At 53.6% G+C, this 23,016-nt stretch overlaps 2 protein-coding genes across 4 annotated transcripts; one reads left to right on the top strand and one right to left on the bottom strand.

Annotated features, from left to right (window-relative positions):
- Positions 1 to 1,122: 1,122 nt before the first annotated feature.
- Positions 1,123 to 7,648, bottom strand: CLTB (clathrin light chain B). 3 transcript variants are annotated; one of them, XM_074552407.1, is made up of 6 exons: positions 7,312 to 7,618; positions 5,718 to 5,761; positions 4,480 to 4,597; positions 4,079 to 4,190; positions 3,643 to 3,696; positions 1,123 to 3,142 (listed from the first exon to the last, which is right to left on the bottom strand). In XM_074552407.1, the coding sequence occupies exons 1-6, from the start codon at positions 7,493 to 7,495 to the stop codon at positions 2,971 to 2,973; spliced, it is 684 nt and encodes a 227-aa protein (XP_074408508.1). In that variant the 5' UTR covers positions 7,496 to 7,618; the 3' UTR covers positions 1,123 to 2,970. The 3 variants fall into 3 exon arrangements, with proteins under 3 accessions (XP_074408508.1, XP_074408507.1, XP_074408509.1); XM_074552406.1 differs by having other exon boundaries at positions 5,718 to 5,764; positions 7,312 to 7,617; XM_074552408.1 differs by lacking the exon at positions 3,643 to 3,696 and having other exon boundaries at positions 5,718 to 5,764; positions 7,312 to 7,648.
- A 14-nt stretch (positions 7,649 to 7,662) lies between these two features.
- Positions 7,663 to 22,437, top strand: FAF2 (Fas associated factor family member 2). Its single transcript, XM_074552403.1, has 11 exons — positions 7,663 to 8,446; positions 14,150 to 14,218; positions 14,635 to 14,769; positions 15,242 to 15,318; positions 16,460 to 16,598; positions 17,860 to 17,945; positions 18,026 to 18,117; positions 19,515 to 19,692; positions 20,581 to 20,752; positions 20,916 to 21,059; positions 21,624 to 22,437. Exons 1-11 carry the CDS (start codon positions 8,384 to 8,386, stop codon positions 21,804 to 21,806), a joined length of 1,338 nt encoding a protein of 445 aa, XP_074408504.1. The 5' UTR covers positions 7,663 to 8,383; the 3' UTR covers positions 21,807 to 22,437.
- Positions 22,438 to 23,016: the final 579 nt, after the last annotated feature.

Raw genomic sequence — 23,016 nt, 5'->3', positions numbered from 1 at the left:
TGGATTGCAGAGCACTGAGAAGCCGTAACAGTAAACAGTGCAGGGAGAAAAAGGAGTGGGCATGGCTGTCTTGAAGCTGTGCTGATGCAAGAAACAAGACATGAAACTCCCTGTGAAAACAAGTGGGGAACTCACATTTCTGAAATGAGGTCTGGCTGTGTTCTCTGGGATGTGCTGCTGTTTTGGCTCTTCTTGCTGGGGAGTCAACACCTTCTTATCCAGGGGACCTGTCCTGTCTGTATCCTGACAAACGTGGTCCCACTGTTGGCTTTGGATCTTTCCAGGGCTTTGGTGATCCACGAGGCTTTGCCCTCCCATGCCAGGGCCAGAGCTGGGAGGAAGTGGGGCCAGGGTCTCTGTTCATTGCTCTGTGGCTGCAGCAGCTCACACCTGCAGGGGAAGGGGCACAGACACCTCTGCCTGTGCTGAAACACCTCCCTCAGCAGCCTGGGCTGCTTCCAGGTGTTCTGTGAGTTGGTGCCTGTGCCCTGAGTCCCTGTAAGGATGGGGTCGGGGTGAGCCCTCTGTCTGTGAACAAGGACATGGATTGTCCTGTCCAGGGAATTGTGCTGGTGGGCCTTGGCAAGGAGAGAGGGAAGGCTCTTGCTCACCAGAGCTGATCTCTGAGTTGTGAGGGTGGGCATCAAGCCATCACCAGTGCTGAGCAGGGTGAGCTCCACCTTGGCATAGGGAGCCCAGGGCCTCTGTTCTCTCTCCAGCTGCCTGCACAGGACATCCTTCCCAGAGGAAACTGCTTCTGCCTGCCCCACTGGCACCTCCAGCCCAGCCAGCTTGGGGCAGGGTGTGAGGAGCAGCAGGTGGGCAGATCCATGAGCACAATCCCTTGGCAGCTGGAGAAAGGTGCAGTAGACAGGGAGCAGCTCAGCCAGTTTGGACAAGCCAGAGCTTGCAGTTCCTTGGGGATAGAGTTCCTTGGGGATGGGCAGCCTGGGTCCTGCTGCCACTGCTTTGGCCCCATCCAAGCACAAACCCTCTGGCCTTCCTCTCACTCCTTTTTTTTACCTGTAGGATATTCCTCTTCCAGCCCCATCCTTTCCACATGGCTGTAGGTTCTCCTAAACACAGCGTGCATCCCTAATGCAGAAATACAACAGTGCCCTGTAGGATTGGAGATGTTGGTTTATTGTAACAGGTAATTTGGACAGTCACAGATACCAAAGCCGAGGGGATGTAGAACAGCTGTGGGCACGGCTCCCCGAGAGCTGCCCCGGCCTGACACGGAGCTCATGGCAGCTGGGGCACCCAGGGGCCCAGCTGCCTGCAGGGCTGGAGGGACAGAGCACAGGGGGCACAGTGTCCCCCACAAGTAGCCAGGGGTGCTTCCTGCTGCTCTGCAATGCAAGGCTGAGGCAGGAGCCGAGTCCCCAGGTGTGGTGCAGCACAGCAGAGCTGCCTACGCATGCTGGAGCTCAGGGAGCCGAGCAGGAATGATCAGCCCTATGGGCAGGGGGCACAGTCCCAACACACAACAGCAATTCCTTACACACCCATTTACCTTCCCAGCCCACTGGTGAGATCATGCCCCAGAGCCCTGGGTGCCCAGGCACCCCCACAGCTGCAGCAGCAGGACTGGTGACATTCTGGCCCTGGAGCCACAGGCTGCAGGGCAGGAGAGCTCTGCACACTTGATTTCCAGCTGAGCAGGGCTCTGCAGAGGGGCTCAAGTGAATGTTTTGTGGGCTCTGCTCTACGTCCTGCCAAGCTGCTGCAAGCCCTTCCCTAGCCCTCAACAGGCCAGACCCAGAGCACCAGCTCAAGGCTGTCCCTCTCCTGCTGCCCAGGAGTTGTGCAGGTTCCCAGGACTGGTGCCATCCCTGCCAAGCAGAGGAGGAAAAGCTCGAGCAGGGAGCAGGACTGAGGCATCTCCCCACACTGCCTTAGGTGGGCAAAGCCAGGGGGCAGAGCAACTGCAGACAGATGTGCAGGTTGTTCCCAGGGCCAGTACAAGCCTCAGCACCAGAACTCTGCCCAACCCTGCTCTGGGCCCCTGGGTTAGGAAGATGGGGGGTTTGACCTGCCCCACAAGCAGCTGGACCTTCCTGCCTCCTTCCCTGCAACTACACAGCCTCCATCTATCTCCCTTTCTGGTAGCAAGGGAAGGAGCAGAGCAAAGCCAGGGGTCCCCAAAGCCCAGGATCCCACATTCCCAGCTGCTGGTGTTCATAGGGGAAGGAGAGGAAACACCCTGCACACTCCCCCCACAGTCCCTTCCCAGTGGCCCACACCACTGTGCTGCCAGCACTGCAGGATGGATGGGACATGGACACTGGAGCTGCACCAACTTTTCGAGGCACAGCCAGGCTGGGCAGAGTTCTGCTGGGCTTGGAGCAGCCACTGGCAGTCCAGGCCCAACCTGGGCACCTGTACTCACATTCCTCAGTTCCTGCCAGTCTGGCAGTGCTGCAGCCACGCTCCCTGCAGAACCCAGCAGTGTGGAGACAAGCCAGGGCTGTTTCTCCACCCTCCCAACCCTGCTCCAGCTCTGCTCTAAATCCCATGGGAAAGGCAGACAGCAGCCCGGGATCCCACTGGGATCAGGACTGAAGCCTATACATGGGGCTGCCAGGACAGCTGCAGGCAGGTTTATTCCCAGCACAGGGCTGAAGTGGGGAACACAAGATGGGATATTTTCTGCTCATTTAGCCAGGCCCTCAGACATAAACTCCTGAAGAGCCTGGGCTGGGGCTTCCCCACTAACTCAGCTCTGCCACCCAGTGCCGCTTCCCGGGGAAATGCCACAGTGATTTATAAATAAGTGTAAAAAGAGACCAATGCACCTTTTAAGCAAAGGAAAACCATGGGGAGAGTTATACAACCAGTGACTCGAGCACAGCCGAGGCGCAGATCACGGAGCAGGGGGTGGGAGGCCCTTCCTGGGCCGGCCCCTGAAGCCTCCTGGCTCAGTGAGCCCAGCCATGCCCGCTGTGCTCCCGGCTGTGCCAGGCACAGCTAACGGGACAGGGGCGTCTGTTTGAGGGAGATGAGCACCGAGCGCATCCGCGAGACATCCTTGCTCTGCTTGCTGCTCTTGGGGTTGAAGTCACACAGCTGGGCCACCTTCTCCCACTCAGAGCCTGGGGTCTCCTCCTTGGACTCCTTCAGGAATGCTTCCTCCGAGGCCCTGCAAAGATATTGAGAGTTGTCACTGGCAGAGCCCTTTCCAAGGAGACTCTTCCTTCTGTCTTAAAAACCCTTGTGTCCTTACTTCCTGTCCCTTTACTCCAGCTGATGAGCTCAGTGTTCTCTGGGACCAAGAGACACACAGTGCTCAAGTCTGCCTTTGGCTGTACTCACCCAAAACATCATTCATCTAGGGGTGCAGGAGTATCTGCCTGCTCCCAAGACTTCACCCCCACAGAGCCATCCCCAAAAAGAGGCATAAGAGCCCATGGCTTTGCATCTTCAACCAGCTCCCACAGAGACATTTCTAGGAGCTCCACTCATCTCCTAAAACTCCACCATTTGGAGACGCTCAGCTGCATCATCCTCCCTCTGGTACCTCACCAGGCCAGTGGTGATGCCACCTCCCAGCATCCCCCCTTCCCTTGGCTGGGCAGGCAGTGCTGGGGCCGGGACCCCCAGAGCCTTTGGGGCAGGATAGGGTCTGTAAGAGGCACATACACGTAGCCAATGACATCGGCGTCCGGCTGCTGGTAAAAGGCTTTGTCAGCGATCCTAGCCCCGGGCACAGAGAGAGAGAGAGTGGAGCGGAGCGGAGCGACAGGCAGGCAGAGGGTTAGAAAGAGAGAACAGAGGGGGTTAGTCCTCCCAAAGAGTCACCCACACACTTCAGCACACCAGGAGAACCTGGAGCCCAACCCTGCCCCCCTGCGAGCCCCATGCAGGGGCAGGAGGCACCGAGATCCCAGGGTGATCCCAGCGTGGTTCCAGCCACAGTGGCTCTGCACAGCCACCAGAGCCACTCCAAGACCTGGGAACTCTCCCCTTGCTTGGCAAGGCTCTGTCCCTGCAGGGCTGGAGCCCACTGTGGGCAAAGAGGGCTTCAAACATCCCAGGAAGGCAGACAGTCCTTTTGGCCATGCTGACCCCGACATACCTGTTGTTTGCTCGGTTCTTCTCCATCTGCTCATTCTGACGCAGGTTCCACTCCTCCAGGTCCTTCTTGGCCTTCTCACGCCATTCCTGCTCAGTCACCTTCGATGCCGCATCTAAGGCCCGAGTGACACAGAGCCCATCAGCCACGCTGGCACCTGCTGGGTGCGCTGAGCAGCCCCTTGGCAGGCAGGACAGCTGCAGCCCCTCACACCCATCCCCAGTCCCCACCAACACTGGCCAAAAAGCACCAGAGCCCCAAGGATGGCGGATCTTTGGCAGGGGCACGAGACATCTCTCTGGGATGCAGCAGGGTCACCAAGAGATGAGGGACCCCAAGGGCCCTGACTGCCATGTCACAAGGTGCCACAAGCACAGGGGGCTACACACGGCCTTGGGTCTCACCCAGCTCCTCCAGGCGCTTCTTCTGCTCCTCCCTCCACTTGCGGATGCTCTCGGGTTCCTGGGTCAGCCGGTCGGCCTTGGCTATGGCTGCGTAGGCATCCGTGGGGCCGTTGGACTCCTGCGGCACACGAGCACCTCACCATCAGCACCAGTGTCCCCAAGAGCCCGGCCCAGCCACCTCCAAGGGCTGGCAGCAGTCAGGACTCCACACTCCCAGCACTGACAAGCCAAGATGGGAGGCAGGAAGGGTGACAGCTTGGGACATGTGGGACAGTGCTCCCAAAGTGCTGCTCAAGCTGCTCTCCCAGCCTCAGGCTCTGTCACCTGAAGCTGTCCCAGTGATTCCCTCCGTGACCTGCTGCTCACTGCCACCATAGCTCTTGTATCCTCTGGGCAGCCCCAGGGCACAGGACAGACACTGGCCTTGGATCTGCTCCTCAGGGATTCCTGGCCCTCACTGGGGCCCAGGCAGCTCCAGGACTGAGCTGCTTCCCCCACGTCTGAGCTGAGGGCCCTGCCAGGCTCAGCACCTCCCCTAACACCTTCCACTGGCCACATGCCCAGTCTGACACCAAGCTCTGCAATGGGATTACAGCTTTCTTCCAAGATCCTCAATCTAATTAAGTCTGTCTCATTCCTGATGCGATTATCATCCTGTAAACCACGCCTGGGCAGGGCATATGCCCCACTGCTGGGTACAAAGTGGGGTGAAGGGCTTGTGAGAGGCTGGCACTGCTGACAGCAGAGCTGGGCTTCAGGCTCCCAAAGTGATTTGAGATCCACATGGGTTCCCCCAAAAGGCCCCTGGCCACGGAGCAAGTGGTTTTCAAGGGAATTCCAAGTCCCATGGCAGCCCTATCCTGTCTCTGGTCTCTGTCAAGAGATGCTCCTGCCTGCCCCAGAGGCCTCCAGAAGCTACCCAGGCTGGAGAGAGGGAACTTCTTGGGGAATGGGCGATTTGTCACCTGCTCTTAGGGCCCAGGCACTCCTTCATGGCACAAGCCACCTGCAAACAGATGTGGGGCAGATCATGGCAGGTGGGACACATCTTCTCTTCAAAGAGAATGGAGCAGCCAGGACTCCCACGGGAGACCCAGACCTTTCCAGGAGCACCGTAGCTGTTCTGCAGCTGGATAGCAAACTCCAGTCAATGCTGGGGGCAGAACAACAAATTGCTGGCCCCACACCCACCCAATGTTCCTTAGCAGCCCTGGGCCAGCAAAAGGCTGAGCTCTCACCTGAAAGACATCTCCATTGACAGTGGCTCCTCCATTCTGGAAACCTGCTGGAGAAAAAGGAAGAGAGAAGGAAAAACACAACTATGGCAGCTGCAGGTGATCCCAGAGGGGCTGGTGTCCATGAAACTACATCAGATCAGCTCCTGGGAGTTTGTCTGTGCCTTTTTCAGCCCAGCACACCCATGGCACAACACCCTCCCAGTGTCCTGGCCTTGGTGGGATTCAGCAAGCACCTCTCACTCTCCCACACAAACTTCTGCAAGCGTTTATGTCTTTATGGTGTTTTCACTGGTATTTAATCTTATCTGAAGATTAGGGAAACTGCTCCAGCAGAAAACTGACACAGGCTGCTGCTCTGACTGTAGAAACACAACCTGACTAACCCCAACCTGCAGATGGACACAGCTGATCCCAGAGCTGCCGGCCAAGTGCCAAGGCAACTCTCCTGGGACACGGCCCATGGAAACACTCCTTGTGCTCCACCAGGACAGGAGGGCATGCCTGCAGGCCCAGGTCCTGGGAGCCCACCTGGGATGAGTTGCAGGGTTAGGGTTGGTAATGAGGCACCCATCTACCTGCACAGCCCCAGAGAGCTGCACACCTGGGGCACAAAGCCAGCCCAGGCAGGGGACTCTCTGCTGCCAGGAGAGAAAAGGCTTTGAAGGAGTCATGCTCCAGGCCCTGAGCTTTCCCCAGTGACCACAGGGCTTCTCCTGGCCAGCCAGCTGCAGGCACAGACACAATGCAGCTCAGGCCAGCACTGTCCCCAAAGTGCTCAGCCCCATGACTACACCCAGCTCCAGCCTGTCTAACTGCATTTATCACTGTGGCTGACAACACCTCCCCAGGCCCAGATCTGACTCCATGGCCCGGTGTGCAGAGCTCTGCAACCACTGCTCCACAGACAGCATGAGGAGACCCTGTGGGGCTGCGTTAGGGGAAAGAGTCAGAGCCCTGTGGCAACAGTGCCCCCATGTCCATACAGAGAGCAGATGCCAAAGCCCCTGCAGACTGGAGACACAAGAGAGCAGAATTAGCACATTCTACCTGCAGGGCCTGGGACCACAACGTTCCCAATGGCAATGTCTTCCATTTTGCATCCCAAAGGGCTCTCCTGTCTGTGGGGACAGTGACAAGGCTGTCATTGCTCCTCAGTGCCGCCTGGATGCCTTTTACACTGCCATAGCTGGGAGCACTGAAACATGGAGTCGGGAGTCCATCCAACCCGGAAAATCCAGCACACGGGGGAGAAATCGCCCCATGGCTGGCACATCCCAGCTCAGGGTTCACCCCACCTCCCCGAGGTTCGAGAAGCCCTTTGGGCGCAAGCAGAGGCCCAGATGACCCTGGCTAGGATGCCAGCGTGGCCCGCAGGGTCACCCCGCCACCGGCCCATGAGATGGCGCACAGACCACATCACCCACCGGGGATGCTGTGGATCCCCCGGGGACCGCAGCCCCGTGTGGATGCGGCCCGTAGGACCCTTCCCTGCCTTCGGGGCAGAAGGGGGACAGCCCTCCGTTACCCCACAAGGTCGGGAGCCCGCCCGCGGCCAGCGGGAGCGCGCCCGGGCGGCCCCCGCGGGCGTGCTCACCCTGTTCCGGCGGGGCCGCCTGCCCGCCCGGGGCGGCGGCCGCCTCGCCGTCGGTCGGCCCGAAGCCCTCATCGTTCTCGATGCCCGCGATCTCGCTCTCCTGCTGGGCCAGAAAGGCGGCGGCCGGGTCCTCCTCGGCGCCAGCGCCCTCGGATGAGGAAAAGAAGCCGAAGTCGTCGGCCATGACCGGCCCGCCCGCGCCGCTCCCGGTCCGGCTGCGCGGCTCGGCTGGGCTGGGCCCGACTGCGCCCGGGCGGAGCTGTCGCTGTCACTGCGGCGGCGGGCGGGGCGGCCGCGCTGACATCAGCGCCGGGGCGGGCCCGCGGGCGCGTCCCGCCTCCCCGCCAGCCGCAGCGGGCACGGGGAGCCGGGGCTGCCCGCCTGCCTCCCCCGGGGCTCGACTGGCCGCGGTCCCGCCGCGCCGACCCCTCACGCGGGCGCTCGTAGCTGCGGGTGGGAGCGGGGGCCCCTCACAGCCTCCTCCATCTTAGCGGCCGCCGCCATCTTGGGCCCGGCGCACGGGCGGCCCAGCGGGACGAGGGGTGCCGGCCAGGACCCACCCTGCGAGACCGGAGGTAGCGGGCAAGACCCACGCTACGGGACTGGAGGTGCCCGGGCAGGACCCACTCGGTGTCCGGCAGCCCCCGCGGTGACGGGAACACAGCCAGCTCCCGGGGGTCTTCGGCTCATATCCCCCCAACTCAGGGCCCGCTCCCACAGCAACAGGCTGCCCCCTCATCCCCGGCCTGTTCCGGGAACACCCGAGCAGCCCTTGGCACGCTTCGGAACAGCTCGTTTGTCTGCCGGGAACACCCGAGCGGTGCTCGGCACACTTCGGAACTTTACGTGCGCCCGCCGGGGACACCCGAGAGCGGCCAGCGCCGCCGATGGGATTCGGGCATCTCCGGACAGGCCCTAGAGCACTTCGGTCGCGTCCGGAATGCGGCGCGGCAGTTCCGGCCGTGGCCGATAAACAGCCATTGGCCGCGCCGCGCGGGGCTGGGGTGGAAGTGGGGGCGGGCGACGTCACTTCCGGAGAGTGACGGAGCGGCGGGTCAGAGGCGGCAGCAAAATGGCGGCGCCTGAGGAACGGGAGCTGACGGCGGAACAGACCGAGAAGCTGCTGCAGTTCCAGGTGCCGCGTCCCGGGGGGCCCGCGCCGGCCGGCGGGAGCGGGGGAGGCGGTGCATGGACGCGGAAAGGGCTGGGCTGGGCCCGCCCCGCCGGCGCTGGGGGGTACGGGGCTCACGGAGCCGGATAGGCCCGTCCTGGAGAGGGGTGTCGAGCTGGGCGTGAGGGGACGGTGGGAGGAGAGACACCTATGGGCCCAGTCCTGGCCGGGGTGAGTGAGATTTCCGTGCCCTTAACGCTTCTTTGGGGCGATGTTCTGTCATGGCTAATTGAGAGCTGCCTGCTCAGTACACTCCTTGCAGGAAAAACTCCTTGGTAAGTCCCGGCCATTTTAATTAGCCTGAAAATTTTCCTTGTCGTAGCTGGAGAGCCTTTCCTGGCACCGAGGCAGAGTTATGCAGTGGGTTTCTGTGGAACATGGTTCCTGCCCCTCGCGATTGGGTAACGCCGCTGGAGACTGTAATGATCTAATCTGTGTCTGCTACACAGCGCAGGCAAGGTCGCTTAACCTTTGCTTTGCGAGGCCCGGGGCTGTGTGGCAGATGAATGATCACAAACACCGTCTGAAGATGTGCTTTATTCGGGAGAAAACAGCGCTGGGCAGCTGAAATTCCTAAGGTTGCTCAGTGATGAGTAACTAAATGTGCTGAGCTATGAAAATTACCTTCAGGTGTCTTGAGTTTGTTTCTGAGCTGTAGGACACCATGTGTCATCCCTTGGATTGCAGTTCTTTTACAAATGCCACGATCACTTTAAAGAGTGCTTTGTCTGCTTTTGTTGCTGTACATTATCTTTTAAGGCTGTGCATTGAAAGTTTGGTGTAACTGTAGATTTAAAGGGGCTCAGAGGCATCTGGCCCTGCCTTCCCCAGGTGACCCAGTGCAGGTGTTCATCATCCACTCATTGACTTCCCAAGCCTTCAGCTGATTCACAGCCCCTGATTTAATTCCTGTGCTGAGCTGTTTTCCCGTGACTGGACCCAGGAGGAAACTTGCTTTACAGATGTCCCCTCTAAGCCTGCTGCAAACTGAGCTCTTTGGGCAGTCAGATTAAATACAGACTGAAGGCACAGAGCAGTGACAGCCATTGCTGTCCCTGTGCTGCCTGCTGAGGGTTTGGCACATGGAAATGTCCCATTCTCTTGCTGTGACAGATCCTGGTGCTTGCTCCTCTGCTTGATCTGGACAGGTAGCACCAGCTGCTCTCACCACTCCCTCTGCTGCTGTTTTCAAACCCCTGTGGGCAGCTGGGAAGTGAAATAATCCTGTTTCCCAATGCTGCCTGGTGTTGTCATGGACAGAGGGCTGCCAGGAAACCAGCAGAAGGAATTCATGCTTTAGTCCAGCTTCCTGTCAAGCTCTGCTTTGAGGCACAGGGAAACACTCCTCAGGCTGTCAAGGGGAGACATTTTTTCACTTAGACCACTGCTGTGCAGAGGCAGATATGAAAGCTGTGGTGCAGAAGGCTTGGATAGCAGCCAGGATCCTCCCTCCTCTGGGGTGTGTTGGATCAGCTCTCTCCAGGGCTGATGGCAGCCCCCACTGGTGATTCCCTCTCCTCTGGTGTGTCCCACCTAGCTGAGAAGGGCTCAGGTGTGAGTCCTGCTGCTTCCTCAAAAGTAAATCAGTCCTCTTGGAAGAGATTATTTTTTTTCTCAGACTCCAATAGGAAGAATGAGGTGTTTGCAGAGATTAAGTAAGTGTCATTAAAATAATTTGTACATTACTACAAGTCAGCTTGGAAAGCCTTCAGGGATCCCTGCTGACTTTTCAGGGAACAAAGATTTCAGTGTTTTCAAGGATAATTTCCCACTTTGTGATGTGGCTGTGCAGCATCCCGTGGTGACAGAGCCCTGTCCTTCCACAGAGGGTTCTGTCCCCCTGCACTGTGCTGAGAGCAGCACAGCACTCCAGGAAACAAGGCAGGATGGCAAGGATGAGGTAAGGAATAGAGAAGACCCTCGGTGAAACAGAGCTCCAAAGGGAGGGAAGCACTGAGCAAGGACTGCTGCTCACCCCAAACAGCTCTTGGGGGGAAATGCTGTTACCCTGAGCTGTTCATCCTGCTCCTGCTGGAGAGGCACCTTTGCAGGCAGAGGTGAATGTGCTGTGCTGCCTGAGCTGTGGGGCACAGCTCTGTGTTAGTGCCTGCTCTGCATTAATCCCTCTGCTGTTTGTGTGCAGGCTTCTGTACTGCTCATACAAACAGCTGTGCTGGCAAAAGCTGAAACCAGCAGCTTCCTTCTCGTGGGCAGGGCTGGGACAGGGCAGCTCTCTGCACCGTGCTGGGGCAGCTTAGTAAAGGGAAAAAACAGTAGAAAAAACTGGGATAAACTTGAAATGAAAGCAACAAAGCCTCTTGCATGCTTTCAGCCTCCCATTTACTGCCAGAGAGCTGGCTAATAATGTAAGGGAATAAAAGCATCTCAATTTTTCATCTGTCAAGACCTTGCTGTCCAGACATTTGGAGAGAGGAGTTTGCTGTGAGCAGTTCAGGAAAGCTGTGGAGATGTGATTCATTTGGGAGATGGAAGAAGCAGCAGAGCAGCTTTTCTAGGATCTGGTTATTGATCTGTGCCCATTACACTTGGGCTGATGTCTGATATTGTAATATGCTAATGTAAAGTAATGGAGTGTTATTTGCAAGAGAGTTGGCACTCATAATCTCTGACTTCAGCTGGGGGAAACAGAATGCTCAAGGCTGGATATGGCTCTGATTTAGGGGAAGGGGGAAACATGAAACTCCAGGCAGCTTTCCCACTCAGTGAATCGATCACAACCTCAGAAAGGCATTGCTGTAATATGCAATGAGAAACTCTTGGTTAAGGCTTTTCCAGTTAGAGCTCAGATGTTCTTTACCCTTGGAAGGAAATTCTCTGGATTTGGCAGTGGGTTGGGAGGGCAGAGCAGTGCTGGGCAGTGCTGTGGGTTTGCATCTCCTGTGCTTTGGATCTGTGGAGGCGACGCCTTCGTCAGTCCAGTTTACAACCTTTGCCCACTCAGGGTATTCCTTTACTTTTGAAGCATGAAATTGTGCTTTCCACTGCTGCAGCATTGAGAAGATTCTGAGCAGTCTCAAAGGTGAGAGATACAAATCATTACCTCCAGCAAAATCTTCCTGATGCTTTACAATAACACTTTTGCTTTGTGTGGTGGTTGAGAAGGCACTATTGAAGTTTTCTGGCATTTGTGGAATTTAATATTTTGTTTTAGAAATATTAGCCACTGTGTTGAGCTTGGATTTATTTGCAGATTTGAGAGTGCTGGTTTAATGGGACTAATTTTAACTACTGATTATGTCTGTGAGATCCATGCTCCTAAAGACAGCTAATAAGAGATGAGAGCAGCAAGGTTTCAAGATGCTGGTTATTCTCTTAGCCCTGATGATACAAAGAATGTACTGGTTTGCCATGTATGTTAGTTTGCAGCTGATCAAAGTTCACCAGAGATGCTGAGGCAGTGGAAATAATGTGGAGTTTCAAGTTTCTGATCTGTTTCCATGACTTGGTGAAGCAGGGGCCCTCGGAATGCCCTGGGGGCGATAATGACCAGTATCAGCGTTTGCCAGCAAGAGCTGTCTGAAGCGGCAGTTGAGCTGTGGTGCTGCCATTGCTCCCATCGGGTGTGGGTCATTCTGAGCCCTGCTGTCTCTCCCAGAGCCTGGAGGAGCTGTGCTAAATCCAGTGGAGCACATCAGAGCAGCAGCCAGCAAGGTGCTGAGTGTTAAAAGCTGCCTGTGCTGGCAGCTGCTCCTGCAGTGTTTAATTGTTCAGCCTCATTGATCACACAAGTGGCAGGAGCTGCTCGGAGTGGCTTTGGCACTTCTGGTTGGAGTTGAGAGCAGCTGAATTAAGATGCTAAGGGAAAAAAAAAAAAAAAGTAAAAGGAAATTCACCTCCCTGAGAAGTGGCTGGGGCTGCCTGTCACTGTGGTGGTGGTCACAAAGGGTGGAGTTGGTTGGCTCTGGTGTCTCTATGGAACTCAGATGCTCTTGCAAATGCTGCAGTGTTTCAGTGCTCATTAAATGCTTGTTGATAGCTCTGCTGCTTTCTGACCTAAAACTGCAGAAGAATTTTGCATAATTTAAAAAGGAGAGAATGCTCGGTGGTGTTCTTAGTGCTCACAGATAATCCAGGCATTTAGAAACAAAGGTGTAAATGAGCTGCTGAATCTTGTAACTTTGTAAACACCACCAGAATTTCCAGAATATTGGGGAGTGGGGATCAGAAGACTTCTAAGGCTCTGCAATAAACACATTGTGACTGGAAAATCAATTAATTGAGTAGATTGCAGGTGCCTTTAATGGTGTCCTTATAAAAAGACAATGAAGTGCCTGCTGTAGGAATTCAGGTTGAAAAAATAAAGTCAGAATGCAAACCCTAAATTTTACTCTATGAAGCACATCTTCAAAGAAAGATAGCTGAACTAAAACATTAAATGATGAAACTGCATGATAATCAAAGGTATTCTAGCAGCAACAGCTGAGTTCACTGAGCTTTATTTCTTCTATGAAATCCAGTTCTGCAGTGTTCCCTTGCAAGGCTTGCTGCAGACTTACTTTTTAATAAATATTTATACACCACTGAACAGTGACTTGAAGTGCTTTTTTTTTTCTGAACTTCTGCACTCACAGTGCTTTAAACAGTCTGATTGGGCCTGTGCAGCAGAATGAAACAATGATTTTTGCCCAGTAGATTGGAGAGAAGGTGGTGATGTGGAGACTTGGTGAGAAAGAAGCCAAGAAATGCTCAAAAGTTTGAACAGAGCCCAGAGATTGAATAGGGCATTTGTGCACAGTGTTTGTTGCTCGGGTGGAAATGGCATGTGGAATGTATGAATGGGGGCAGGGAGGGGAATACATGCACCATCCTTCTCCAGTAAAAAAAAACAATTCAGTGCATTCTGAACTGGTCAGGAGCCCGTCAGGGGCTTTTCAAGAAAGCAAGGAACACATCTGCTCAGGCCTTAAAGCAAGTGCAGTGGGGACAGATGTGTCTGTGGCACAGTGACAGGGTGTTCCTTCAGCAAACGTTTGTCTCTGTTCAGGAGATACTGATGTGGCTTCCTGCAATAACAGACACAATGGTTTGATCTCTTGTGCAGAAATTCTGATTGGCACAGGGCTAAAATCCACCCAGTGGCTTTGAGGTTTGTCAGTGTGTTTGGACTTTTTCTGTTTCAGCCCCTGTGTTGGACTGTTCCTGCTTTTTTTACTACACTGTTTACTGTGCTTTTTTTTACTTCCCCTTTGGTGCTGGGAACATCACCTTCAGTAATGCCTGGCTCGTTTTGGTTTTAGTTTCTGTTTATGCTGGCAGTGAGTGGAGTAACAGTCATCTTGAGTTTTCAGAACTGCTTTGTCAGTATTTTGAGTTCAAGATGATGTTTGAGGGCATTGGCCCAGCACATCTTTTCAGAGTGGAGCCTGTGGGCAGTATTGTGTTAAACCCTTGACTGTGCTGAGTGCTGTTGTAGTGACAGACCTTGGGCACACTGAGAGTTGGCTGCTGCTGGCAGAGTGCAAAGGCCTGTGTGGGGCCTCCTGCGTGTTTGCAGGTCACTCTGCTCTTAAACTCAGAGCAGGGCACTTAAAAACGGAGCACTGTGATAATGTGTTGTGGTAACTCCCACCGTGTGCTCAGGCCTTGTTAAGAGCAGCCAGGATGCAGCACTTGTGGCACTCATCTGCTTTTATTCTCCTCCTTTAGGACTTGACTGGCATAGAGTCCATGGACCAATGTCGCCACACACTGGAGCAGCACAACTGGAACATAGAGGTACCACTGAAAATGAGACTTGTAGCAGTTTCCAAGCACCTGGATTAAATGCAGCCCTCTGTGGGAGGGGGGCCCTACCAGTCAGATTAATCTGTTCCCCCCTGGATTTACCCAAGTAGCTCTGTAGAGCTGTATCTCCACACACCTGCAGAGCTGGTCTCAGCCAAGCACAGCAGAGTTGTTTTGGCTGTGAACAATCCCTTGAGTGGTGCAGGATGTGGCTCCCGTGGAGCCTGTGTGCTGGCTGCCATGGAGAAGCCTTTCCACATGGAAAGGAGCCCTGGGGGTTCCTGTTTGTCGGGAGCTGTGCTTATCCAGTGCCCTGGGGCTGTGGACAAGGAATACCCACTGTCACTGTCCAAAGAATAAAACCCATACAATGCCTGAAACTCCCTTTGCTCTTTGTTGTGTCAAAGGCAGCTGTGCAGGACCGACTGAACGAGCAAGAGGGTGTCCCAAGTGTCTTCAATCCTCCTCCGCTGCGGCCGCTGCAGGTCAATACAGCTGACCACAGGATCTACAGCTACGTTGTCTCAAGGCCACAGCCAAGGGCAAGTTATCTCACACTGGATTTTGTCCTGCTTCTTGGCTGACTCGCTATGAATACAGAACTTGCAAGCAGGGAAAGAAATTGTTTTCTTTGCACGCTGTTATCTCCTTTCTAAATATTTTATCTTACGAAAACAAAATGTAGAGCTATCCCTTCAGTTTCTGTTACTGCTGTGGAGATTTTTTCCATGCTGTGATTCACAGTATGAGGACCTTTTTTTTTCTTGTCATAGACCGTCTTGCTGTGGTGTAGTAAAGCCTTTAGATCAGTGGAATTGGAACAAAGGACTGTCCCTTCCATGTGGCAGTGATAATGTTTTTCTTTTTAGAGCCCCCCTTAAATGTGTAATAATTAGAATACAGTATTACTTTCATTAATATTTTACAAACAAATTTGCACGAGCACCTGTAAGACTTGGTGCTGTTAGTCTTTTTGTATAGGTAAGAAAATAAATTCCTTCTTTGTAATTGCAGGGCCTGTTAGGATGGGGTTACTACTTCATAATGCTTCCATTCCGATTCACCTATTACACATTACTTGATATATTTAGGTAAGTCCTTGTTTGTGCTGACTCACTTATTGACTGCATCAGGGAACACACTAGCTGGGATTTGGCTGGAGCTCTGTCACTTAGATCTTTAGACCTCATGGCAGATTTTCCATTTGTTTCCTTAACTGGCATTATCTGTGGCCTTGTGAAGTTCCTATGCTGTTTAGGAAGAAATAAATCTTGTTGCAGAGAAACAGAGCACCTTGCAGCTCTGTAAATGAAGTGTTTAATTGGATCTCTAACTCCACTCAGCCTTGCAGTCTGAGTGCCACACAAAGGGGTTGCAAAACAGTGTCCAGCTGTTTGGTATTCTTGGACAAACATCAGAATTGTGTCCCCTTGGGCTGGGCTGCAGATTAACCTGCCCTAATTCCTGGAGGGTATTTGGCAAAACCCAAACTGGAAACACCTCTGCTTTATTCCTTTTGGTGTCTCTTCTCCCTTTACTGCCCCAAAACATTGATTCTAGTCTCTTTACAGCATTGATAGAGGGAAAGGGAATGGTAGTGGTGGTCAATAGCCAGCAGTCCTGCCATCTGCCCTGGTTTAGCAGTTTTCCCTGTTGTATTACTTTTTTTTCCCCATTAAAGATATTTCCAAAGTTCAGTGTATCTTCTGTGCATCAGTAGAACTAAACAGCACTGATCTCTGCCTTGCAGTGAAGCTGTTTCAGCTTCAGAGGAAGGACAGTTTCATAGGACTCATAGTGTAATGTTCTCTTTCTGCAACTCTTTGTACATTGGAATTGGTAGTTCTGGATTAGCAGAAATGCAGTTTTCAAAGCTATCTGGACAAAACCGTGTGGCTTTTAACAGCCCATCTTTGACTAAATTCTTCAAACCTCCTCCTGTTGGTGTGACTTATGCCTGATGCTTCAGAGGAAGCTGAAGCTGTTTAATCACACAGAACTCGGATCCTTACTGATCCCTGGCATGAGATGAATCTTCCCTGGGGGCTGGTTCTGTAGCAGGGGTATCAGTTTGGAGCGGGTGCCAGTTTAGGTTCAGATTATAAATGTTCAAGGGTCTCAGCTATGACTTTTTTCCCCTTTATGAATCCCAGTGACTATCAGTAGAAAAGGAAACCTGTGCCTCAAGAAGTCAGTGAGCTGAATTTGCAGTGTCCTTTGCTTCCTTCCTAGGTTTGCTCTGCGTTTTATACGCCCTGATCCTCGTAGTCGGGTCACCGACCCAGTGGGTGACATTATTTCGTTTATTCATATGTTTGAGGAAAAATATGGGAGGATACACCCTGTCTTCTACCAGGGAACTTACAGCCAGGTCAGTGTCATGTCTTGGTGCCCAGGTCCTGGGGAGTGATCATTTTGCCACATGGTATCAGGGCCTACATGGCAAAATTGCTTTTCATCTACAAGCCCAGCATTTATCCCCAGACTCTCTTAACAGGGTAATGGAGAGCTAGTGAACAAGTGTGTTGGGAAACCAGTGTCTGCCAGGCTTGATGGTTTGCCAAGCCTGCAAAGTTGGAAAGCAAAGCTACTCTGGCTGTTCCTCGACCGTCTGTGTGACTCTGTAGCCAACAGCTTTTCTTTGTAATCCTGCCTTTGTTTTTATAAACTGGTGTGCTGTGCCAGAGTCTGTGCTTCTGTTCCCCAAATTGGGATTAACTGCCTGGGCTTGTGTCACAATACAACTTCACAATAGTTCAGGGCCTCAACATTGAGAGGGACCTCCTAAGAAATTGTGGGAGGTGAGTGTGCCATATATCAAATCTGAGGGGGCTCTCTGTAGAAGAGGAACATCCCCATGGACACTGCCTCTTGCACAGCTGCCCTCAGCCTGGCCAAGGAAGGGTCTCCTGCAGAGCATCCCATCAGACATTGGATCAGCACTGCTTCCCAAGTGCCTGGGGAAAAGCTGTCAGTGCCTGTCTGCTCCACACTGCACAGTGATGGAGCTCACCGCCTCTGCAGCGCTTACAGGCTCCTCTGTAATGATTCCAGTCATTCCTGGAATCCAAACTCAAGTAATTGTGGAGTGGTTGGGCTACCAAAACTCAGTGCCAGTAAAACAGGGAGCATATTGTGCACTTAAACTGTGATCTCGTTAAAAATGCTCTTGGGTGGGTGGAATCCAGACACTATAGATGTGGAAAGGGAGGGATTCTTTTCTTTGTTGTCTGGTTTTTTGGAGGCCTGCAGCATTATTTATTACCTGTTTTAATAGAATTTTCATTTGGTGTGATCCGAGGATTGTGTCCTGTGCAGGCTCAAGGGGTGAAGGAGGTTTTTCACTGCTAGCTGAGTCTGGGAGGCAGCTCAGGTGTCAGTCCCTGTCATTGCCTGCCCAGCTTCACTCTGAGTTCAGTGTCCCCCAAAGCCACAACCTGAGAGGACACCCCTGTAGTAGCCCTCTTAAATAGGGGCTCGTTTAGAAGGTCTGACAGGTTCATCCTCCACTGCTGCTTCACTCAAACCACTCCAGTGGCAGAGTAAAGGCCTGGGTCTCCCAGGCCGTGGGGGTGCTGCATTCCCCTTGCCCAGATCCTGTGTAACTTCACCTGCTCTGCTCTTTTGCCAAGGCACTGAACGATGCCAAGCGGGAGCTGCGCTTCCTGTTGGTGTATCTGCACGGGGATGACCACCAGGACACAGATGAGTTCTGCCGGTAGGTAGGAGAATTTCCCACATAGCTGTCCTTGGATTTGAAATGCAGCTTCCCTCACATGGTCTCTTCTCATCCCCCAGCAATACACTGTGTGCACCTGAGGTCATCACCCTCATCAACACTAGAATGCTCTTCTGGGCTTGCTCAACCAATAAACCAGAGGGATACAGAGGTGAGTGTGTCCCTCCTGGGCTTTACCTGTCCCCTCCTCTCTCTGGAACAAGCCAGATGCTCTTTGACACATTTACACATGAAACACTCTCTTGTCTACGTGCACAAAATACAACAGATTCCAGGATTGCATGGGGAAATACATGTGTTGGTTTCCTGGGATATCTCAAAGGTTTGAGTGCCAAGGAAATACATTCTGATCTTCACCTCCACCATTCTGTGTGTTCCTGGGCAGTTCTGTGCTCGTTGCTGTGGGCATTTAGGCTGCTTTCAGTGCCTTGTCAATGGGAGTTGGTGGGTGTGTGCTGGGGATAAACTGAGTGGAGAAACAAGTGTCCAACTAGATCTGTCCTTAACCCTGGCTCCTGTGCTGCCTGAGGCCAGGAAGGACTTGTTAGGTGCCTTCTTTCCCTTTCTGAGACAGTCACCTTAATCCACAGCCAATCTCTGTGTCTCCTCAAAAGCCCACAGTGTCTGGGAGTGTTGATACCTGGCCAGACAGCAGTTTGGTAAGGATTTGCTGCAAGTGGAGCCTTTTCCTAAAGTTCTGTTAATGGCTCCTGTGTTGTTCTCACCATTTCTTTTCATGGTCAAGAAAATGCTACATTTGGATCACTTTTGGTTCCATAGTTCTGCTCCCAGTTATCAACTAGAGAGAACAGCTCTCTGAGGACACAGTCTTTGACTTATTCCTGTTTCATTGCTGCAATGCTTTGGAGTCACAGCCTGAGAAGCAGAGCTGGAAGGGGCCATGACCTTCCATTTAATCGTTGAGCTGCTGTGGTTTTGTTTGGGGTGCTCCATTGGTAACAGAGGCTCCAAGCTGCATGATGCACCATGTGTGTTTTAAGGAGGGGCTCAACAGCCATATATGAGCAGTAACTTAAGCACATTATCTGTTCCATTCCCTACATCAGACAGAGCCTGTCTCCAGCAAAGCCAACCTAAATTCCTAATTTGTTCAGAAATGTTCAATGTGGGCATATTGCCATCTCCCCCATGACAGTTTCTTCCAGACTCCAGCCATCCCTAATCACCTGAGCAAATGTTTACATGTACTTGTCCTGTGTTTCTTTTCCTGCAGTTTAAACCCGTGGCTTTGTCCTATTTTCAATGGGCATTCAGAGCCATTTACTTCCTTCCTGCTTGAGTTAAAAGTGCCTTTTTTGGTTACTGGAAAGCTTGGGTTTTTCCCCATTGGTCTTTGTGCTCCCAAAGCCATTTCCTCCCTTTGCTAACTTACAGGGCTTGATTTTCAAAATGGAGCCTGAGGCCTTTTTTGCCTTGGAAGAGAGAATATCTGGGGAAGGTGCTGTCCTTGTCCCTCAGTGATGGGGAGCCCCTGTGCTGCACCCTGGGTGGCCCCAGTGCGGGGTGGTGACGTTTGTGCCTGTTCAGTGTCGCAGGCGCTGCGGGAGAACACGTACCCGTTCCTGGCCGTCATCATGCTCAAGGACCGCAGGATGACCGTGGTTGGGCGGCTCGAGGGGCTCATCCAGGCTGACGACCTCATCAACCAGCTGATGTTCATCATGGATGCCAACCAGACGTACCTGGTGTCCGAGCGCCTCGAGAGGTACGGGGGGACCGGAGCTCCGGCAGCACAAACCGTGCTGAGGCAGGCTCAGCTCTGTGCCCTGCCTCCCTCAGACACCGAGTGTAGGCACTCAGCTCAGCACCTCCCCTGCTGTCACACAGCCCACGGGCTCTCCTCTTACCAGGGGCACCATCAGTGCATACATTCAGGCCAACTTATAGCCAGGGAGCCAGATGTGTTGCACACACAGTCCCAGCACTGAAAGGTGGATGTGAGTACTCTGTTCTCTGCAGCTGGAGCACACCTTTGGCATGCTGGAGCTTTGCAGGGAAAGCTTGGACAATAACCTGTAGGATCCAAGTGGGAGCAAAGGTGTTGCAGGCAGGAGAGCTGGTGTCCACAGCTGTGTGCTGCTGCCTGGGCTGGCTGTGCTGAGCTCTGGCTGCTTTTCTGGTGGGGCCTCACAAGTACCTGGTGACTCTTAAGGATGTACAGGTTGCATCCAAAACAGGATCCTACCATTTGACTTCTGTCTGTCCCTCCTCTGCCCCACGCCCTGTGTGGGGACCCAGTAACACATTCCAGTGTATGAAATGGGCAAGGAATTACTTAAAGGAGATGAAACCAGGAGGAGTCTCAGGTACGAGGCAGGAATCCTGGGCATTGTTCTTGTGCTGACTGTCAGCACTGCCAAGCTGCAGAGGTTCAGAAGCCTTTTAAAGGGTTACCCACCTTGGAAGCAGTTTGATTGAGAGGGACTGTGGGGACCTGGCTTGGCCTTTTGGGAGCTTGTGGTACCCCAAGGCATTACCTGCTGTGTGCTTCTGTGAGTTGGAGGCTGTCCCTGCCCCCTCGGGCCTGCCCTCAGCCTCCATCCCCTCACTGCAGGGCCTGTCAGCCCTGACCAGTTCCCGCTCGTGTTTGCAGGGAAGAGAGGAACCAAACCCAGGTGCTGAGGCAGCAGCAGGACGAGGCTTACCTGGCATCCCTGCGTGCAGACCAGGAGAAGGAGCGCAAGAAGAAGGAGGAAAGGGAGAGGAAGAAGAAGAAGGAGGAGGAAGTGCAGCAGCAAAAACTGGCAGAGGAGAGGCGGCGGCAGGTGAGAGCAGAGGGGCTGCAGTGTCCTTGGGATGCCTGGCCTGCAGGAGGAATTGCTTTGTCTTGCTCGGGGCTCGAGCATTCCCGAGGCTCCTGGGGCAGCTGTGCTGCAGGGGACAGGCACAAAGGTCAGCTGAGTGCTCCGGTCCCTCCTTGCCTTGCAGACACTGCAGGAGGAGAAGGAGAGGAGGTCGGAGTGCCTTCCTCCAGAGCCACACCCCGATGACCCAGAGAGCGTCAAGATCATTTTCAAGCTGCCCAACGATTCCAGAGTGGAGCGGCGATTCCACTTCACACAGTCACTGACGGTGAGTAGGGGCAGAGCTGAGGGGCCTTCCAGAACATGGGTAAAGAGAATTGCAGGTGGCTTTTTTCCCTTGGACTTGCCAAATGGGGGCCTTTGCTGAGAGCCTTGGCAGGCAGAGCTGCTCCTTGGTAAGGAGAGTGCTGTAGGGCCTGGTTCCACCAGCTTGGAAGAGCAGAAAAAGTGGCAGAAGCTTTTTTTGCCTTCTGAAAAGCTGGAAGGTGTCTCTGCCCATGATCTCTAGTCCCTCCCAAGAGCAGGGTGGGACTAGATGATCTTTTGAGTCCTTTCCAACCCTTAACATTCTATAATTATATAGAATATATATATTCTATTATAATTCCACTGCTCTCCATGAAATAAAGGTGTAGGAAGAGTCAGAAACAGTCTGGTCTCCCCAGTGCTCTGTGCCAAGCCCAGTTTGATGTGTGCCAAGGAAATGGCTGTCTCAGGTCTACAGTACAGTGATGGTGCAAATTTGGGAGCCTTCCCCCACGAGATGCCAGAATTCACTCCGGCTGTGTCACTGCTCCCCCAGCTGGCAATTATTTCTGTGCTTCTTTCCCAGGTGATCCACGATTTCCTGTTCTCCTTGAAAGAAAGCCCTGAGAAGTTCCAGATTGAGGCCAACTTCCCTCGCCGTGTCCTGCCCTGCCTCCCGACAGAGGAGTGGCCCAACCCCCCGACGCTGCAGGAGGCGGGACTCAGCCACACGGAAGTCCTCTTTGTGCAGGACCTCACGGACGATTGACACTTCCTTTTTGGTTTTGTTTTTGTTTGTTTTGTTTTTTCGTTGGGTTTTTTTTTTTTGTTTTTTTTTTCCAGAAGACACAAAACGGAAAGAGAAATTCATATTATTATTATAATACAATATTTTTTTTAAAAGACTGCGTACAAACGAGGGATCAGAGACCACATGGCCCGTGCCAGCCGTGTGTGCGCTGGCGAGAGGACACACGGCCATCCCCTGCGCCGGGGGGCACACAGGGGGGAGCTGCTGCTGCCCCTCCGCCCTCCCTGGGGAGGAACAGGAATGGCAGCTCTTGGTAATTATTGCTTTTATTGATGACAATAATAATAAAACCCCAGCAACCCAACATCTTGTGAAGATTTGATACTCTGCTGCTCCTGAGAGACACAAGACCGAGCTCCGGAACGTGCTGGGGTTGGGGTGGGGGGAAAGGGCTGGACAGACTCTCTTCAGCTTCCCTCTGTGTATAAATACTGTTCTTTTAATATTTCTCTTGCTTTGTAATGACCAAAGGAGATTGGGGTTGACTATAGTATTAACTTTTTGATAAAGAGCTGGTTCGATTCTTACCCATGTGGGGCCTTGCCCAGGGTTCTTAGCCTGCGTAGTGTAATAAACTCTGCCTCTAGCATGTCTGTGCTGCTGCTTTCTGCCCTGCTGTGGCACTTGTGGCTCCCAGGAGTGTGGGTGCACTCAGCCTCTGCTCTCACACTGCTGGTTGTGTGCCCATGGAGCTGCTGGATGAGATGAGATGAGAGCGTGCCCAGCACGGGGCATGGCAGGGCTGGGGTTGTGCTGTGGCATCAGCTCTGGGCTCAGGGAGGCTGGGTCGGCCTCGTGGAGCAGGTGGGAGGTGGAAAAGGTGTGGGAGTGTCAGGCTGGTTCCTGCCCGGGCTGCCCTAGGGCAGAGGGGCCGGAGCCTGTTCCTGCAGTGACCTGTTCTGGAGCCAAGAACGGTTGGGGGTGGAAGGAATCTCAACGCACATCTCATGGGCAGAACACAGGGTTGGCCCCTTCCCTGGCCCAGCATGGGAGTGCTGGAGCAGAGGTGGAAGGTGTCCTTCTGCTGTCCTGGGATAGCAGCCAGGAGGAATTTCCCATCCCTGTGCAAGCTGTGAGGGGTCGCTAGGTGAGCAGGAGGGAGTGTGTGGTGCTGCTCAAAAGCAGATCCTGCTGGGGCAAAGCAGCCACCCAGTCCTGCTCCCACCCT

This window comes from Zonotrichia albicollis, chromosome 15, assembly GCF_047830755.1.
Source record: "Zonotrichia albicollis isolate bZonAlb1 chromosome 15, bZonAlb1.hap1, whole genome shotgun sequence".
NCBI lineage: Eukaryota > Metazoa > Chordata > Aves > Passeriformes > Passerellidae > Zonotrichia > Zonotrichia albicollis.
Note: the sequence above shows the minus strand (reverse complement) of the source record. Positions and strands in the feature narration are given on the sequence as shown.

Bases quoted from the DNA above. Each gene is read 5' to 3' on its own strand.
- CLTB (XM_074552406.1), bottom strand. From the start codon at position 7,495: ATGGCCGACGACTTCGGCTTCTTTTCCTCATCCGAGGGCGCTGGCGCC. The intron at 5,765-7,311 runs GTGAGCACGCCC...CTTTTTCTCCAG, and splicing joins GGCGGCCCCGCCGGAACAGG to CAGGTTTCCAGAATGGAGGA. The intron at 4,191-4,479 runs GTGAGACCCAAG...CTCGGGCCTTAG, and splicing joins GAAGCGCCTGGAGGAGCTGG to ATGCGGCATCGAAGGTGACT.
- FAF2 (XM_074552403.1), top strand. From the start codon at position 8,384: ATGGCGGCGCCTGAGGAACGGGAGCTGACGGCGGAACAGACCGAGAAG. The intron at 14,219-14,634 runs GTACCACTGAAA...GTTGTGTCAAAG, and splicing joins AGCACAACTGGAACATAGAG to GCAGCTGTGCAGGACCGACT. The intron at 20,753-20,915 runs GTGAGAGCAGAG...CTTGCCTTGCAG, and splicing joins CAGAGGAGAGGCGGCGGCAG to ACACTGCAGGAGGAGAAGGA.